This window comes from Cervus elaphus, chromosome 1 (assembly GCF_910594005.1).
Source record: "Cervus elaphus chromosome 1, mCerEla1.1, whole genome shotgun sequence".
In the NCBI taxonomy this organism is placed as follows: Eukaryota; Metazoa; Chordata; class Mammalia; order Artiodactyla; family Cervidae; genus Cervus; species Cervus elaphus.
This window is the reverse complement of record NC_057815.1, coordinates 17054693-17074487: the sequence shown is the minus strand read 5'-3', so window position 1 is coordinate 17074487 and position 19795 is coordinate 17054693. Positions and strand designations below refer to the sequence as shown.

The 19795-nt window shown below is 39.1% G+C and overlaps 1 protein-coding gene across 8 annotated transcripts; it reads right to left on the bottom strand.

The window, feature by feature from the left end:
- Positions 1 to 3602: 3602 nt before the first annotated feature.
- MSANTD4 (Myb/SANT DNA binding domain containing 4 with coiled-coils) lies at positions 3603 to 14602 on the bottom strand. Of its 8 annotated transcripts, XM_043891055.1 has the most exons (7): positions 14361 to 14602; positions 14001 to 14142; positions 13620 to 13713; positions 10591 to 10739; positions 8283 to 8384; positions 6319 to 6935; positions 3603 to 5973 (listed from the first exon to the last, which is right to left on the bottom strand). In XM_043891055.1, the coding sequence occupies exons 6-7, from the start codon at positions 6778 to 6780 to the stop codon at positions 5398 to 5400; spliced, it is 1038 nt and encodes a 345-aa protein (XP_043746990.1). In that variant the 5' UTR covers positions 6781 to 6935; positions 8283 to 8384; positions 10591 to 10739; positions 13620 to 13713; positions 14001 to 14142; positions 14361 to 14602; the 3' UTR covers positions 3603 to 5397. The 8 variants fall into 8 exon arrangements, with proteins under 8 accessions (XP_043746990.1, XP_043747056.1, XP_043747122.1 ...); XM_043891121.1 differs by lacking the exon at positions 13620 to 13713; XM_043891187.1 differs by lacking the exon at positions 14361 to 14602 and having other exon boundaries at positions 14001 to 14325.
- Positions 14603 to 19795: the final 5193 nt, after the last annotated feature.

Genomic DNA, 19795 nt, shown 5'->3' with positions numbered 1-19795 from the left:
TTTTTTTTTTTTTTTTTTTCCATTTATTTTTATTAGTGAGGCTAATTACTTTACAATATTGTAGTGGTTTTTGCCATACATTGACATGAATCAGCCATGGATTTACATGTATTCCCCATCCCGATCCCCCCTCCCACCTCCCTCTCTACCTGATTCCTCTGGGTCTTCCCAGTGCACCAGGCCCGAGCACTTGTCTCATGCATCCAGCCTGGGCTGGTGATCTGTTTCACCCTAGATAATATACATGTTTCGATGCTGTTCTCTCAAAACACCCCACCCTCGCCTTCTCCCACAGAGTCCAAAATTCTGTTCTGTACATCTGTGTCTCTTTTCTGTTTTGCATATAGGGTTATCATTACCATCTTTCTAAATTCCATATATATGCGTTAGTATACTGTATTGGTCTTTATCTTTCTGGCTTATTCCACTCTGTATAATGGGCTCCAGTTTCATCCATCTCATTAGAACTGATTCAAATGAATTGTTTTTAATGGCTGAGTAATATTCCATGGTGTATATGTACCACAGCTTCCTTATCCATTTGTCTGCTGATGGGCATCTAGGTTGCTTCCATATCCTGGCTATTATAAACAGTGCTGCAATGAACATTGGGGTGCACGTGTCTCTTTCAGATCTGGTTTCCTTGGTGTGTATGCCCAGAAGTGGGATTGCTGGGTCATATGGCAGTGCTAATTCCAGTTTTTTAAGAAATCTTCACAATGTTCTCCATAGCAGCTGTACTAGTTTGCATTCCCACCAGCAGTGTAAGAGGGTTCCCTTTTCTCCACACCCTGTCCAGCATTTATTGCTTGTAGACTTTTGGATAGCAGCCATCCTGACTGGCGTGTAATGGTACCTCATTGTGGTTTTGATTTGCATTTCTCTCATAATGAGTGATGTTGAGCTTCTTTTCATGTGTTTGTTAGCCATCTGTATGTCTTCTTTGGAGAAATGTCTGTTTAATTCTTTGGCCCATTTTTTGATTGGGTCATTTATTTTTCTGGAACTGAGCTGCAGGAGTTGCTTGTATATTTTTGAGATTAATCCTTTGTTGCTTCATTTGCTATTATTTTCTCCCAATCTGAGGGCTGCCTTTTCACCTTGCTTATAGTTTCCTTTGTTGTGCAAAAGCTTTTAAGTTTCATTAGGTCCCATTTGTTTATTTCTGCTTTTATTTCTAATATTCTGGGAGGTGGGTCATAGAGGATCCTGCTGTGATTTATGTTGGAGAGTGTTTTGCCTATGTTCTCCTCTAGAAGTTTTATAGTTTCTGGTCTTACATTTAGATCTTTAATCCATTTTGAGTTTATTTTTGTGTATGGTGTTAGAAAGTGTTCTAGTTTCATTCTTTTACAAGTGGTTGACCAGTTTTCCCAGCACCACTTGTTAAAGAGGTTGTCTTTTTTCCATTGTATATTCTTGCCTCTTTTGTCGAAGATAAGGTGTCCATAGGTTCGTGGATTTATCTCTGTAGCCCAGCATTTCTTATGATGTACTCTGAATATAAGTTAAATAAGCAGGGTGACAATATACAGCCTTGACGTACTCCTTTTCCTATTTGGAACCAGTCTGTTGTTCCATGTCCAGTTCTAACTGTTGCTTCCTGACCTGCATACAGGTTTCTCAAGATGCAGGTCAGGTGGTCTGGTATTCCCATCTCTTTCAGAATTTTCCACAGTCTATGGTGATCCACACAGTCAAAGGCTTTGGCATAGTCACTAAAGCAGAAATAGATGTTTTTGGAACTCTCTTGCTTTTTTCATGATCCAGAGGATGTTGGCAATTTGATCTCTGGTTCCTCAGCTCTGCATATCAAAGGTGACACTCTCCCCCACCTTTCAACTCTGGTATGACCCAATGATTTGTTTTGGCCAATATCATGCAGCAGAAATGAAGTGCCAGTCCTGAGCCTTGGCCTCAAAACACCTTGAGCATCACTTCTTTCATTCTTGAACTACTGCTATCATCCCCACTAAAATAAGTCCTGTTAGAGGATTAAACACCATAAGGAGAGCTGAGACAAAACCCTCACCCCAAACCAATATCCAGTTAACACCCCCAGAAGCTGAACAGCCCAGCCAACCTGCAGCTGACCATGAGAAGCCAGCCAAGATCAGAACCACCCAACTGAGTTCAGCCTGATTGCCTCTAAAATCACAAGCAACATGAGCCACTAAGTTTTGGAGTGGTTTATTACATAGAAACATCTCACTAAAATAATTTTGAGCTCCAAATCACTGAGAATGGTGACTGCAGCCACGAAATTAAGACACTTGCTCCTTGGAAGAAAAGCTGTGACAAACCTAGACAGCAAATTAAAAAGCAGAAACATCACTTAGCCAACAAAGGTCCATATAGTCAAAGCTATGATTTTTCCAGTAGTCATGTACAGATATGAAAGTTGGAAAATAAAGACTAAGCACCAAAGAATTTGTTTTCAAACTGTGGTGCTGGAGAAGACTCTTGAGTGTCCCTTGGACAATAAGGAGATCAAACCAGTCAATCCTAAAGGAAATTAACCCTGAATATTCATTGAAAGGACTGATGCTGAAGCTGAAGTCCCAATACTTTGGCCACCTGATGCAAAGAGCCAACTCACTGGAAAAGACCCTGACTCTGGGAAAGATTGAAGGCAGGAGGAGAAGGGAGTGACAGAGGATGAGATGGTTGGATAGCATCACTGACTCAACAGAGATGAGTTTGAGCACTCTCCTGGAGATAGTGAAGGACTTGGAAGCCTGGTGTGCTGCAGTTCATGGGGGTCACAAAAAGTCAGACATGACTTAGTGACTGAACAATAGCAACAACAAATTACACAGAAACAGCTAACTAAAATGACTCACTCCAAGTGTGCCTACCACTTCAAAAATGCAGCAATGAACTTTCCTACTACACTGAACCAACTGAATCCATCTATACCTGGGACAGTGTTAAGAAATTCAAAGCTCTTCAACCGAAGCCCTGGAAGATAGTAAGCTGATGCTTTTATTTTTTTAGGTCTCTTACTTTTAGGAACCAAGAATGCTCCATTCATAAATAATACTGGCTATCTTCAATGCTTACTTCCAGGAAGTTAAAAATCTATTGATCTTAAATGTTAACACTAATATCAACTTGCCTTTAAAATAGCATTTTACTTTACATATTATTAACAAAAAAAGAACTATGAAGCATACACAGAGCAGATATCATTACACTCATTTTACAGATGAGAAAATCAAATCATAGTGTAAGTGAAATGACTTTCACAAGTAGCAAGTGACCAAGCTACAATACTTATAACTACATCTATAAACTTTCAGTACTCCTTCTCCTTAGAGCTTTTATGCTAAAATCTTGGGTCAGTATTGGCATTATCACTTTTTAATGTATTCTTTAATTAAACTGATGAAGTACTGTTTCCTTCCTTATAAAAGTCAGGCTAAAATGACTCAAGGCTTAAGAAACAAAATAATGCATGAAAAGCAAATAGCATAATCCCTAACACAAATGTTAGGCCCCTTGCCCCCACTCACCATGATACAGCTCTCTTCCAGACTTGACAATCTCAACCCTCACGGCATTAAGCATCACTTGAAATGATAAACGTTCACACAATTAGTATCAGCAAATTCATTTCTATGGTAGAAGCATTTATTTCAATTATACAAAAATAACACTATTCCAAACTCAAGGTAACTAAGATGTATATTTTTGCCTTATATACCCATACTCAAATGTTACATATGGTTTCAAGACATTCTTAAATTAACAAGAATCAATTTAGAATCAAGGTAGTATCTGTCAATAAAAGAGACGTACTAAGGCTACATATACTGGAAATGGGAAAATACAAAATGATTTCATGCAGTGATTCTCAATTTTAGTGTGCATCAGAATCATCTGGACAGTGGAAAAAGTACCTTTAGGAGACTGAAGGCAAATCACCAGATTAAGTAAACCCTCAGTCTCAGAATAAATACCAAAACGACTGACTAAAGATACAAACTTTGTTTCACAGGGAAGAACAAAGACAAAATACATCATGATATATGAAATCAGTCATTTAAGTGAAGTGTGAATTCTCTAAGCCTCAGGTTCAGGAATACTACTACTCTCAAGACTTTTTCTACAGATTAGGTCAGATAGTGTGCAATAGTGCTTCCCTAATTCATAAAACACCACTACTATCATTATTTCATCACCATCAATACTATTGGATACAGAGGACATTCTCCCCCACCCCCACTCCCAGTTCCAAATAGTTATTATCTATTTTAAAAATCAAATGACCACTTACTGGGTTCCAGTTCATTGACTACTGGCACCATTTTTAAACTGGTAACATTCTTACTAGCTTCAACCAAGTATATTAAGATTTCAGTACACAGTTGAAATGACAATTTTTGTCTAAACTACTGGCTTAGTCAATGGAGTCACAGAAGAAAGCATAAAGTTTACAAAAATGTGTGCTGTTTCTAAAGCACCAAAGCCTAAACGAATGAACTGCTTTGGAAAGTAACCCACTTTAGACAACCTCTGATGTTGCCTATATCGTTTTCTGACTCTCATATTATATACAGATGGAAACAAAGGAATAAAACATCTATAATCTTCATCACTTCCTATAGTCGATATACTATACAGACTCGATAGGCATGAGTTTGAGTAAACTCCGGGAGTTTGTGATGGACAGGGAGGCCTGGTGTGCTGTGATTCATGGGGTTGCAAAGAGTCAGACACGACTGAGCGACTGAACTGAACTAAACTGTTTCATAGTTAAAGTTTTGGGCCACTTAAGTAATTCCCACATAAATATCTGTGGTTTTAACATTCTGAAACTGAAACATATCTAAAGAGGTGCTCAGTCAGGCTAAGACAGGGTTCTTCCATTTCAGCAATATTGCTATTTTGGTTTTGATCTTTTTTTTTTTTTTTTTGGTGGAGAGGAGGGTGGAAACTGTCCTGTGCATTGCAGGATGTAGGCATCCCTAGCCTCTACCTACTGCATGCCAGGAGCAATGTGCCCAACTTTCCAATTCTGACAACCAAAAAATGTCGCCAGATATTGTCAAATGTCTTTTGGGGGCCAAAGTCACCCCCAGTTGACAACTACTGAGCTAGAATTTTACACAGACATAATTGTAAACTCTGACTCCATAGATTATACAAGACTGTGTGTAATTTTACTAATTTAAAGAGTATAGTACAACAATTTCTGCTATACTATTTATGCTAGGGCACATAGTTTTCCTAGAAGACTTAAGCATATATTTACCCACAAATAATCATCTTTTTCCTATGGAAAACACTAATGTTAAACAGGGAAGAAAAACAACAATACAGCTAATCCTGCAACCATTTTTAAACCTAAACTTATGGTTTACAAACATTTGATAAAATGGAGACCTAGATAAATCACTGCAAGTGTCCTTCCTTCTGAATTCGTAGTCTCTCTTTCTCTACTTGTAAGCGTTCCTTTTCAATCTGCAGCTTCTCTGATTCAAATTTCAAAAACTGCAGCCTATCTTTTTCCAGTTGTAAGCGTTCTCTCTCAAGTTTTAACTTCTCGGTTTCTATATCCTGTGGTTGATGTATGGACTTTTCCCCTTGACCAAGTTCACTTTCCAAAGATGGCTTCTCTGAGTTGACTATCTGTAACCTCAGCTTCTCTCTTTCAATCTGCAACCGCTCCTTTTCCAGCTGAAGTCGCTCATGCTCCATGTCTAAATGTCGCAGCCTCTCTTTCTCAATCTGTAGGCGTTCCTTCTCTACCTGCAGTCTTTCAGCCTCAATATCAAGCCTTCGTTTTTCCAATTCTAGTTTCTGTTTCTCTATGTTTACAAGCAAATGGGGCTCATCATATGCAGACCTAGACGGTGTTGAGTTCAGAGTAAAAAATTCATCAATGTGGGGGAAATCAGGAAGTTCATTTTCCCTCCTGGAATCTGGTATGACTGATGACAACATTTCTTCTTCCTCTTCAATCTCAAACTAAAAGAGAAAAGTAGTTCTCAGTATTTATTGATATTAATGGTTGTTAATTTGTCTAGGCATTTCTTTAAAGCATTCTGTATTTGAGCACACAAAACCATTTACTTTGAATTTTGAAAAATACTTACAATTGTGTGACATCATTAATATGTACAGTTAAAAGAGTACATTGAGGTAAGAAGAGATTAATTACAGTAAGACAGTAAAAAATGGAGTGATTCTGTTATGTACTATTTTTAAGTTAGCTTGAAAATCTGGGAATTTCTTAACTGTTCTTGGTCTATAACAAACTCTCATATCAGAAATGAAGAAATAAAAAGAGGGTTCACATAGGCTAATACTTACTTCAGGACTCTGGGGATCTCTTTCTTCCTCTTCCACCTTGACCTCAGTTAAGGAACCACCTGCATCCCTGAAATCTGCCACATTTTGCCAATCAAAATTTGTATCACTTCGGAATCCAATCTTTTCATCTATCTCTTCAGTGAGAGAGTCATCTAAATCAGATGTGGGAAGGGGAAACCCTGAACCAACTAGCTTAATGTTCGCCTTCATCTTCTTTCTCTTCATAAGGGCTCGCCAGTCAAGGTACCTTCTCTTCACTTCTGTCCCTGTTCTCTGCTCTCCTTCTCCTACAGCATTCACACACTGTGCAATCTCCTCCCAAGCCATTCGCTTCATCACATTAATTGTTGTATTGAGTTGCTTGGAAAAAATTACTTCTTTCCTTTTTGTAATTTCTTTCAAAAGTGTCTGAGTTTCTTGTACACTGAAATTGCTTTTCCTTTTCCTCTTCAATTGCTTCATTTTCAAACTTAAATGCAGTTTTTACAATAAGGAAAAATGTGAAAAGAATTTGAGGAATGCTACAAAGTACAAAAATCAAGGACAATTCCTTGTAAGTACTTTCTTTAAATCAGAGTTTTCCATTCATCTAGTAGCACAGGCAGGCTGGATGATTCCTAAAGAGAAAAAAGTAAAAAATCAATCAACCTGCAACTTTTACAATATACTTCAACCCAATAAGTTATATAATTTAAAAACAAACAAAAGCCCTCTTAATATGGCTCAAAACTGACTACATTTCTGTCTCTGCCAGCACTACCACAGTCCAAGCTACCATCTTCTCTTACCTAGGCTGCTGTAAAGGTTCCTAACTAACTGCCAGTATTCACTCTTGATCTGCTCCCTACTTCTGCTCTCCCCAATTCATCCTTTGTACTTTAACTGCAAAGGCCTTCTTTAAGTCACCCACTGTTGTCAAACTCTTTCCCTATTCAGGGTTTTTGTACACACTATTCCCTCTGCCTAGAAAATGGATTGTTCCCTGCTTGGCCTACTTAATCCCTCCTCATCTTTCAGCTTGCAGATTAGACATCTGCTCCTCAGTGAATCTTCTTCTGACAAGCAAATTACTCGTTTTCCTCATCTAAATGTTACACTGTGCTAATATACAACTAAGACTGTCTCTTTCCCATTTCACTAGAAGTTCTAGGAAACAGCACCATTTCTGCTCACCATCATGTCTCCAGAGTCTAGCAGAGATTCTGGCACATGGCAGGCATACATACTATAAACACTTTTGAATGAATAAATGAGTCAACCTGCCAAAGTGACCACTAGACATTAAAAAGCAAAAAAAATAAGACTGAAAGAAGGTGTACCTGAAACTTGTTAGAAAGGTAAACTTTTCAGGCCCCACCCCAGACCATTTGAATACAGCACTCTGGAGGCAAGATCTGGCAATCTATGTTCCAATGTCTTCCAGATGATCCTAATACATGCTAAAGTTTGAAAACCATGGTGCTGACCCACACCAGTAAAACAAATGCTTTACACACCTGATTCTCTCTCACACTTTGATTTCAAGTCTTATGTATCTCTTTGGTGGAATCTAAAGCACATTCAGATCCTCAATACAATAGCTGGGAAATGCAGCTTTTCTGCTATTTAACCTTTGCATTATGGGAAGGCACACAAACAAACTGGAAAAGACGCTGAATGGGTCTTCTCCTTGGAAAAGAGATTTTAAATGTATGTAATGAGGAACAAGGGCTTCCCTGGTGGCTCAGCAGTAAAGAATCTGCCTGCCAATGCAGGAGACAAAGAGATGTGGGTTTGATCCCTGGGTTGGGAAGATCTCTTGGAGAAGAAAATGGCAACCAACTCCAATATTCTTGCCTGGAGAATCCCATGGACAGAGAAGCCTGGCGGGCTAGTCCACAGGGTCACAAAGTTGGACACGACTGAAGTGACTTTGCACGCACGCATTCACACAAACCACGTTTTCTGACTTCAAATTTACTCACTGATCACTGCTACAGAGCTTCTTTTTTCCCTCCTTTACAAAATGAGAGGGTAGGCTGATAAGGTGCCTTCCAGCTCTATCATTGTAGGATCATAAACATTTCCTGCCAATAGAAAGAAAAATACCAATATCCATTAAATTCCATGTCCCATCATTAAGTCTGAATAAAGTTCTATATGTAGCCAGAAAACTCTCCAAAGTTTCAACCAGTTATGTTTCACTCTACCACAAAAACTTCAATATTTGCTAGTTTAAAATTTTACTAGTAGAGTGAAAAATATTTCTCTGGTAATTGACAATACAAATAGTATTTTCTACTGAAGCAAAAGTATAGTAATTAAGGTAACTAAATTTAATCAGTAAATGCACAAGTCTTTTCTATCACTGTTAATACTCTTCTCTCCAGGGTTTAAAAGTGGATGCAAACCCCTTATTTCTAAACTCTAATAACAATATATTTTTTAGTAAGATTTTACTGCTTGTACGCATTTTTCAAGTTTCCAGTAATACTTATTCAACTGATCTTGTGTGTGTCTAGTAACATCATCAAAAAAATGCCCAGCAATGCATCTTTTTGTTTCTAACCATTGAGGTACAGTAACCATCTCCTGAACTACTCCTTGATGCTAAAATGAAGACCAGAGAGAACTAAAAACTTAAAAGAGCAGAAAATAAACTCTCAAAAAGTCACTGTCAATTTTGTACACCCACAAAAAGGGCAAAGCAGGAAAAAATAGGGGAAAAAAAAAGACTGCAGCAAACTATTCTAAAACAGACTTCCAATTACTTGAGACATTTAATAATAAAATTGAAATCCACTAAATTAGAATGTATAATCAAACAGTGGCAGCACTTTTGATCTTCTCTCAGGCAAATACTGCCATTATAGTCAAATATAAGCCTCTTGTCACTAGAGTATAAGCAAACATATTCATACATTCAAAAAGCATCAAAACAGGCTGTGGCTCAATGGTAAAGAATCTGCCCGCCAATGACCCCCTGGAGGAGGAAATGGCAACCCACTCCAGTATTCATGCCTGGAGAATCACAAGGACAGAGGAGCCTGTCAAGTTACAGTCCATAGGGTTGCAAAGAGTTGGACATGACTGAGCATGCACACATTCAAACGCACAGTGTAATGGTTATAAGCACAGGTTGTGCAGTCAGATGCCTGGTTGGAATCCTGGCTCCGGAACTTCCTAGCTGTGTGCCTTAGTTATTTAATTTCCCTACATGCAATTCCATTTGTAAAATAATATTACTTCATAGAGATACTATAAGGATTAAAGGATTTAGTAAAATAATGGAGAATAGTTCCTGGCGCACAGCAAGTTAAGTTCACTATTATTGCAAGAAAGGCAAATCTCTAAAGGAAGAGAAAGACCACAATAATATTGGTGCTGTTCTAGTTCATAGGTCAAGTGGTAAGTCTGTTGGTCTTTATTACTATGCTTTATAACATTAGGAGTATATTGGAACCTGCTGATATGACCTGGTAAAGGTCATTGTACACTCCCCAACTACATATTCAGTAATGTCATGTTGGGAACTAGAAACTGGCCAAGATGGCAGTATTTACAACACAGAAATGGACAAATGTTACAAACTACAATGTTTTTCTTTTCAGTGGTCAAGGAGCTGGTTTACTAGTATACTTAAAGCTACATGATTTTTTCATATTTCAAATATTACCTAATAAAAAATAAGAAAATGGAATGTTTTAACATCTGATCCTACAACAGTTTAGTGAACATTCCAGAAGCCTTGTAATTTTAGAGGATCTAATTTAATTAGCACTGATCTAACATGGGAGTTGGTGATGGACAGGGAGGCCTGGCGTGCTGAGATTCATGGGGTCACAAAGAGTCAGACATGACTGAGCGACTGAACTGAACTGAACATTCCTTATGTAATTCAAGTTCTCAGTTGAGCTGGGCAAGTATACTGCTTTTCTCTAGAGGCAACTGAAGAATAATCATGAAATACTATATTTATGGGGCTTCCCTGATAGCTCAGACAGTAAAGAATCTGCCCACAATGCAAGAGACCTGGGTTCGATCACTGGGTCAGGAAGATCCCCTGGAGAAGGGGCTGGCAACCCACTCCAGTCTTCTTGCCTGGAGAATTCCAAGAACAGAGGAGCCTGGTGGGCTACAGTTAATGGGGTTGCAGAGTCAGACACAACTGAAAGACTAATGCTTTCTTTCTTCACTATATTTATAAGCAACATAAAAAAGGAACCGAAGAAAACTGATTTACACATCATTTGCACATCATTAAACCAGCCCCAATATACTTCTCTTTAGTACCTATAGAGCCACTGCATCACATTTCAAAGAATTAGTGCAGTCAAACTTCATTTCCTCCTTCCTCTACCATTTGCTCCACCATTATGGGGATCTAGAAGATGGTACCCCACCTGCTCCAAAAGCAGTATCTTCAATACATAACACTATGCCTAATAGGAGGTAAAAATGCAACATAAAATAAGAAAGTGATTGGGGGAGGGGAAAGAGCAGAAAATGAAACAGACAATAACTTAAGTAAGGTAAGCTAGCAAAACAAACTGCTACGGGCAAAGTATATATTTAAAAGAAAAAGGCAGCCCAAGTCAATACAGGCAAGAAGCAGTTTATGAAATTAAGTGAAGACCTTAAACTACCTACCCTATAACTATGCTAAAGAATATAACAGTTAACAAGTTATACAAAATTCTGAAAAGAAAATTTTAAATGAATAGGCTATGAAGAACTACTTAGGCAGTATGAACCAATGAGGAGCAGATTATTAAAAATATACTTTAAAAACAGAATCAGCAGGTCAGATGCCCTTAAAAATAGAAAAGATTACTAAAGTTACATCAAATTCCATATCAAATTAAGGATGACTTTTTGTTTCCAAAAGATACAGAATGTTTCAGATATTTAAATAGCTTCTTGAACCATTTTAAAAGCACTGTCATATTTAAAAGGTAGAAGTATGGTAAAAATATAAATATTCAATAAGGGCTTAGATGAATAAACTGCAGTACAGCCACATAATGGAATATAATACCCAATTAGAGTATGAATATGACTTAGCATAACATTATTAGTATGTTAATGCAAGCCGACAAAATCAGAAAAGGAATATGTATGTATGTCTATGCTGTATACATATTTACAGAAGCTCAGTTTTCAATCTAAGAATATTTCTAGACAGAACATGCTATGCTATACAAGTTCACTCACTCTGTCCACCATCATTCACCAGCTCTAGAGATCACATATATAGTCATTTATCTTGGTCATATAGCTGTTTGTTGGCCTAGCCACATGCTTCCACTAACAGGCTGTTATAATCACTTACTTTACATTGGAAGCAATAAGGGATCAAAGATGAATATACTGTTTCTAACAAATAACCTATAATCTATTAAAACATATATGCATAAAATTTACATGAAAAACTTACAATGGAGACTATAAACGTAAAGTTTTGAATAGAGACTACCAAGGCTTGTATATTAACTCCACTACTTAGAAGCTCTATGATCTGAATACATTACTTAACCTTTTAAATTGATTTCCTAATTTATAAATGGGAAAAATAATAGAATACTACAATATTTTGAGGAGTAAATGAGACAACCCAAACAAAAAGCTTATAATATCTAAGACATAATAAGCCCTTAACAAATATCAGCTATTATCCACTTCCTAATATAGTCTGGTGGAGAAGGCAATGGTACCCCACTCCAGTACTCTTGCCTGGAAAATCCCATGGACGGAGGAGTCTGGTAGGCTGCAGTCCATGGGGTCTCGAAGAGTCAGACATGACTGAGCGACTTCACATTCACTTTTCACTTTTATGCATTGGAGAGGAAATGGCAACCCACTCCAGTGTTCTTGCCTGGAGAATCCCAGGGATGGGGTCGCACAGAGTCGGACACGACTGAAGTGACTTAGCAGTAGCAGCAGTATAGTCTCAACACAGTAAATGAATACGTGTTTACTCGATGAATAATGTGAATGTAAGAAAAGTGCACAAAGAGAAATACTAACAAAATAACCTGGGTGTTCAGAAGGCGTAATCTTTGGTGGAATCAGGGAAAGTTGTCAGAAGGAATTGGCATTTGATTTGAACTGACAGTAATACATGGCAGAAGTATCAGGAATCAAAGTTAAATAACTAGGCTGGGGCCAAATGTCAGGTTGACTTGAAAGGCCCTACTCTTTGCTAAGAAACTTACTGTAAGAGGCAAATATATCTGAAAATTCATATTTTTTTTTAATTCAAGCAATATGCCTTTTATATGGAACCACTGTTACACAAACTACAACATACAAAATACTAGTGCATAATAAACGACGATTGCAGTTGCCAACAGAATCCTAATTTAGACAAAAATCTGTAATCAGATTTTGTTGCTCTTAGAATGCGAGATCAATTTTGTAATGATAGAAATAACAATCCTCTTAAAACTATGCCTGAGTCAATATATTCCTAAAATTTGGGCAGCAGTTTCTATTATTTGCATATTCTGTGCACCCCCAACAATTTGCAACTCCATATCTCTATCCTACGAAAGTGGCATCCCTTTGTCTTTGACCTATGTTCCTAACCCTTTGCTCTATGCCAAACTGATGAACTAGTTCACTGATAAAATGCACTTTTTAAAAAAATTTTTGGCTGACAGGCATGGCTTGTGGGAATTTCCCAACCAGGGAATTCTGGGCCACAGCAGTGAAAGCACAGACCCTAACCACTAGACCACTGAGGAATTCTAGACAAAAGGCATTTGCATTTTAACACACATTCTCTACCTCACTGAAATTGATATCAAAATGTATCTTAGACTTCCAGTCAGCCATGGCTTAATTGTGTGAAAATCTTTGACACCTTCTGATTAATGTAAGGTAGTACCCAAATCAAAGCAACCTTGAGTTGACATTTGGTAGCTATGCTTGCGTGAACAGAAACTAAGCTATGTTTCCAGGAATTTTTTTTCTCTCTTCTCCTTTACATTTTTGTACTCATGTAACCGTTTGGGTTTTCATCATCCATTACCCAATAATTTTACTCAAATATATCAAGCTCCTACTATGTGCCAGGCACATATTCTTGGTGTCGGGGCTAAATATCTCACAAAATATTTCAAAAAGCCATTTTAGATGTGAAATACTATCCCTTTCATATTGGTTATCTTCTCTATCTTTACAAAAGGGAATTTAGTAGTTGCAACCTCTAAAAATCCATAGTTCTTCCACGCCCAATCACAGAGAACAGCCATTTTCCTGAAATCCCATTTCACAATCATTCTTTATTGGGTGGAAATAGGTGTAAGTAGTTCACTTACATAATCCTTGTGAAGATGGTGTACCACCAAAGGCGTATTACACCTGGGCAATTTTTTTCCAAGGACTAACACTTGAGAATGAAGTTCCTAAATACTGCACGATAAGACAGAATTAAGAGGTCTAAGGAAAATCGGGTATAAATTCTGGGTCCAAAATTTTTTTTTAGGTAAATTCATTAGATTGTTCGAGAAGAAAAACAACACAAAATCTACAAACTTCCCCCAATCCTCTTTGAAGTGGGCTTCCCACCTCCTACCAACACCGGGCCCTACTGTCGCCACTATACTCTTAGAAGACATTCAACTCCCTGCCTGTAACTTGTGGTAGGTAAACGACCAAAGTTTACTTAAGCGTCCCCTGTTATCACATTAATAAAGTACCTCTCACTCCCGTCCTCTCTCTTTGGAACAGCCCCTTGGGAGAATCCAGGAAGGCTGAGTTCCCAGGAGGCCAGCCAGGAGGAGGGGGCACGCCGCAGACTCCACCACAGCCACGGCTGCACCTGACAGGCTACAGGGCAACCTGGAAGAAAGTGCTCGCTCCGCAAATCAGAGCCCTAACAGGGGCCCGGAAACTTTGCCAGCCTTGCTGCAGAGGCCTGAGCCCTCCCCACCCTCCCAGGTCAGGCTGCAGAGGCGACTGCGATCTCTCCTGAGCGTTGTGGTCCGCGACGTTGCGAAGCCAGGTCCAAAGCCAGCGGCGAGGTGACCGCGGCCTGACGCCGCCCCGCTGACACCTACCGTCCGCGGAGACGCCGCCCCCCTCACAGCCTCTTCCGCGGCACCGCCGCTCACCTGCAGTTCGGGCGGCGCCTCACCGCCGTCGCCTCTGGGGTGTGTGTGGGGCGGGGTGGCAGAGATGCTTTATCAATTCCCCGCCCACGGACTCGGCCCGCCCCTGCCTCTACGCCATTGGCTACCGCGGCAGCCGCTCGTCTAACGAGGCTCGCCCGTTGGCCAGGAGGAAGCTGCCGTTCTGGCTGAGGGCCCGCCCGGGTCCGGCCTCACAATGGAAAGCGCGTCCCAAGCCGTTCCGGGTTAGTGCCCTGACTCCGCCCCCCGTGACTCGGCCTCCCGCCGGAGCTCCTTGGCGCCGGGACCCGTCAATCTAGAGCGCTGTGGGGAAGGATTGGCCCCTCGCGGTCGCCCGCTGCGCCGTTCTGCCCGATTGGAGCACAGTCAGCTTCATCTCCAAACCGTTCCTGTCCTTGACCCAAACCTGTTAAAAGGGCAAAGAGGAAGTGGAACCCTCGCATTTCCCAGCTGGTTCCGAACTCAGCATCACCTTCTGCTCAGCCAACGGTGACCTAATTTTGCCTCAGTCATTCCCTCTAAAACTACCCCGCCAAAGGTCACTCACTGGTGATTTCCTTGCGGCTAAATCTAGTCATCACTCCTCAGCGCTTATCTTACCTCCTCATAAAATATTTGACTTACTAACGCATATATATGGAATTTAAAAAGACCGTGACGATAACCCTATATGCAAGACAGAAAAAGAGACATAGAACAGACTTTTGGACTCTGGGAGGAGGCGAGGGTGGGATGTTCTGAGAGAATAGCATTGAAACAAGTATAGTATCAAGTGTGAAAGAGATCACCAGCCCAAGTTGCATGCATGAGACAAGTGCTCAGGGCAGGTGCACTGGGAAGACCCAGAGGGATGGGATGGGGAACACATGTAAATCCATGGCTGATTCATGTCAATGTATGGCAAAAACCACTACAATATTGTAAAGTAATTAGCCTCCAACTAATAAAAATAAATGAAAAAATTTTAAAAAAAAACTCGAAAAAATAAATAAAATGAAATATTTGACTTGTTGACCTTTCTTTATTTGATTTCCATAATGCTTCCCCTGGTTTTCCTCCCTCTCAGTTCTCTTCTCTATCCCCTTTGCAATTGCCGAGGCTTTAGCTGCCATCTCAAGTTCTAGTTCTGGTGTTACTAATGGGTCTGTCTTTCATTGCCTTTGTTCAGGCCTCCATTGAAATCCTCAGTTACAGCAGTAGCATCTTTACTGGGCTGTCAATCATACTGCCAAGAGGACTGTAGTCTATTCTTCGTACTGAGCTAAGACAGGTCTGAGCTGCTTACAGATCTCTAGTGGAACCATACTCATGATAAAGTACAAACTCTTTACAAGAGTGTCTTCTATTTTTTTCTCAGGCTTCATCTTTCATCAACATTACCCCTCTTTCATTTACCTTCTTCCTTACCCCAATTACTTTGGCTTCTTTCAGTTCCTGGACTTAACTTAAAAGCCTTGAGACTTTTAGTTTGCATTGCTTTGTTTCTACCCAGAATGATTTCTCCCTGCCTATTCCCTGCTATGCCCAGAATTTGTTTTAGAAATTATTTTCCAAGTAAGCCTTCCTTTCTCTCCATTCACCCTATCTCCACTTACAAATTGTCCCTCTAATGTAGGTTTACCAGATAAAAGACAGGATACTCAACTAAATTTGTAGTTCAGATATGTAACAAATAATTTTCAGTATAACTGTATCCTATGTAATATTTGACATCCTGTATTTTTATTTGGTAAATCAGCCAAACCTACTTCAGAATGCTTTCCTCTGACAGCTCTTATCACATATTCCAGATGGGTAGGTCTTCCTTATCCACTGCTGAAATTTCTTTTCAGTGCCTAAAATATAATAGGCACTCAAAAGACTTTTGGTAAATAAATAAAGGAATATTCTGGGTGAATTGTGAATACTTGCTCAATATTCCTTAAGGAATTCTCTTCCATAAAATAGAAGTACTTATGAAATAATGCTCTTTTGAAATGTAAACAGTTTTGTTTTTGAAAAAATATGACATCTTGTGTTTTATAGTTTGAGGTTTTGTTTGTAGTGGTCATTTTCTGTGTGAGTGTAGTGAGAAGGCAAAAGAATTATGCATCCTTATTATGACCAGACTCTTTCTGTCCTTTTCAGAGTCTGTCTACTATGTAAACCTATTTATTTACATAAGTGAAAGGGTTAAGGCCTAGTAAGTCAGTAAGTATTAAGAACTTTCTACGTTTATGTCATGAAGTCTTTAAGCTTCCTCCGATTACCTCAGTCTCTTTGCTGATTGAGAGATCTTTTCCAGATACCTTCTCTTTTTTTGTTCACATCTGTATCTTGTCTGAGTAGACACAGATCAACAAGGGAGAGATGAAAGGTAATCCAAAATGCCTAACATTAATATTAGCACCCCAGTTACTAACCTGATAGTCTCCTTGCGAGCTTGATTTTTGAGATAGTAATTTCAGGCTAAAAAATTGACCTAATACTTATTTTAGAACTGTGTTTGTTCTGCAGCAAGAGCCACTTGATAGATGAGCCCTTGAGATTTGGCTACTACAACTGAGTAACTGAATTTTAATTGTATTTAATTTTAATGTAAAAACTGATACTCAATTCAGTTAATGCATAATGTCTAAGTATGTTTGGGAAACGAGTGATGTGAATCTACTTTTTCAATTATAACCTTTTTGATATATAAGTACAGATTGAATATTGCTGATAAAGAATAACTAAATTGAGATGTGCTCTAAGTTTAAAATATATACATGATTTTGAAGATCTAACATAAAATGTAAAATATCACACTGATCATTTTATATTGATTATATTGAAAAGTTGGAATTATAATATATTGCATAATTATGTTAAGCAAATATATTATTAAAATTAATTATACCTTTGAATTTTTTTTTACTTTTTAAAATGAGTCTAATAAGAAATTTAAATGTATATATGTGGATAGCATTATATTTCTCAGAAAATGCTGTACTAGACTGTGCCTGGCCATAGCTTATCAAAAATTTCAGAATGGAAATATAATTGTTAACTAGAATCTATTTCATTCTGTATTATTTAACCAAAAAAACCACTTTTCCTGCTCTTCCAAACATGCCGCTGCTGCTGCTGCTAAGTTGCTTCAGTCGTGTCCAACTCTGTGCGACCCCATAGATGGCAGCCCACCAGGCTTCTCTGTCCCTGGGATTCTCCAGGCAAGAATACTGGAGTGGGTTGCCATTTCCTTCTCCAATGCATGAAACTGAAAAGTGAAAGCAAAGTTGCTCAGTTGTGTCCAACTCTTCACAACCCTTTGGACTGTAGCCTACCAGGCTCCTCCGTCCATGGGATTTTCCAGGCAAGAGTACTGGAGTGGGTTGCCATTGCCTTCTCCTTTCCAAACATAACTTAAGATAAAAAGCCAGTGAACATATATATGTTCTTAACTGTACTTAACTGTATCAGTGCTGTTATCAGTCTCCCTTTTTGCCTTTGCACACGCTATTTCCTTTTCCTTAGCACATGTACTGCTTCCTGCTTGTCTTGTCCTTATGACATACTCTTATTACCCTTTAAAACGAACTCTTCCCTGACAATGTTAGGGGTCAACATTTCCTTTTTTCTATGAGTTTACACTCATACTGTTGCTATTATTGTTGTTCAGTTCCTAAGTCCTGTCCGACTCTTTGGACCCCATAGACTACAGCAAGTCAGGCTTCTCTGTCCATCACCATCCCCTGGAGTATGCTCAGATTCATGTCCATTGGGTTGGTGATGCCATCCAAGCATCTCATCCTCTGTTGTCTGCTTCTCCTCCTGCCTTCAGTCTTTCCCAGCATCAGGGTCTTTTCCAATAAGGCTCTTCACATCAGGTGGCCAAAATGTTGGAGCTTCAGCTTAAGCATCAGTCCTTCTCATGAATATTCAGGGATGATTTCCTTTAGGATGGACTGGTTGGATCTCCTTACAGTCCAAGGGACTCTCAAGAGTCTTCTCCAACACCACAGTTCAAAAGCATCAATTCTTCTGCACTCAGCTTTCTTTATAGTCCAACTCTCACATCCATACATGACTACTGGAAAAATCATAGCTTTGACCATATGGACTTTGTCAGCAAAGTAATGTCTCTGCTTTCTAATATGCTGTTGAGGTTTGTCATGACTTTTCTTCCAATAAGCAAGCATCTTTTAATTTCATGGCTGCAGTCATTTTGGAGCCCAAGAAAACTGTTTCCAATGTTTCCCCATCTATTTGCCATGAAGTGATGGGACCAGATGCCATGATCTTAGTTTTTTGAACGTTGAGGTTTAAGCCAGCTTTTGCACTCTCCTCTTTCACCTTGATCAAGAGGCTCTCTAGTTCCTCTTTGCTTTCTGCCATAACGGCAGTGTCATCTGCATATGTGAAGTTATTGATATTTCTCCTTGCAATCTTGCTTCCACCCTGTCCTTCATCCAGCTTGTGATTCATCCAGCCCAGCATTTCTCATGATGTACTCTGCACATAAGTTAAATAAGCAAGGTGACAATATACAGCCTTGACATACTCCTTTCCCAATTTGGAACCAGTCCGTGTTACATGTCCAGCTCTAACTGTTGGTTCTTGACCAACAGTTTCTTGACCATACAGGTTTCTGAGGAGGTAGGTAAGGTGGCCTAGTATTCCCATTGCTTTAAGAATTTCCCACAGATTGTTGTGATCCACACAGTCAAAGGCTTAGCGTAGTCAATGAGGCAGAAGTAAATGGTTTTTGTTTTTTTTTTTTTTTTTTCTGGAATTCTCTTGCTTTTTCTATGAGCCAATAGATGTTGGCAATTTGATCTCTGGTTCCTCTGCCTTTTCTAAATCCTTCTTGAACATCTGGAAGTTCACAGTTCTTGTACAGCTGAAGCCTAGCTTGTAGAATTTTGAGCATTATTTTGCTAGTGTGTGAGATGAGTGCAAGTATGTCGTACTTTGAGCATCCTTTAGCATTGCCTTTCTTTGGGATTGGAATGAAAACTGACCTTTTCCAGTCCTGTGGTCACTGCTGCATTCCCCAAATTTGCTGGTATATTGAGTACAACCCTTTCCCAGTACCATCTTGAAGAATTTGAAATAGCTCAGCTGGGATTCCATCATCTCCACTAGCTTTGTTCATAGTGATGCTTCCTAAGGCCCACTTAACTTTGGACTACAGGATGTCTGGCTATAGGTGAGTGATTACACCATCATGGTTATCTGGGTCATTAAGATCTTTTTTGTATCATTCTTCTGTGTATTCTTGCCACCTCTTCTTAATATCTTCTGCTTATGTTAAGTCCATACAGTTTCCGTCCTTTATTGTGCCCATATTTGCATGAAATGTTCCCTTGGTATCTCTAATTTTCTTGAAGAGCTCGCTAGTC

What these genes read in the sequence shown, in the direction of transcription:
- MSANTD4 (XM_043891055.1), bottom strand. Translation starts at nt 6,780, where the DNA reads ATGAAGCAATTGAAGAGGAAAAGGAAAAGCAATTTCAGTGTACAAGAA. An exon ending in GAGATCCCCAGAGTCCTGAA is followed by an intron (nt 5,974 to 6,318) that starts GTAAGTATTAGC and finishes TTTCTCTTTTAG; the next exon opens with TTTGAGATTGAAGAGGAAGA.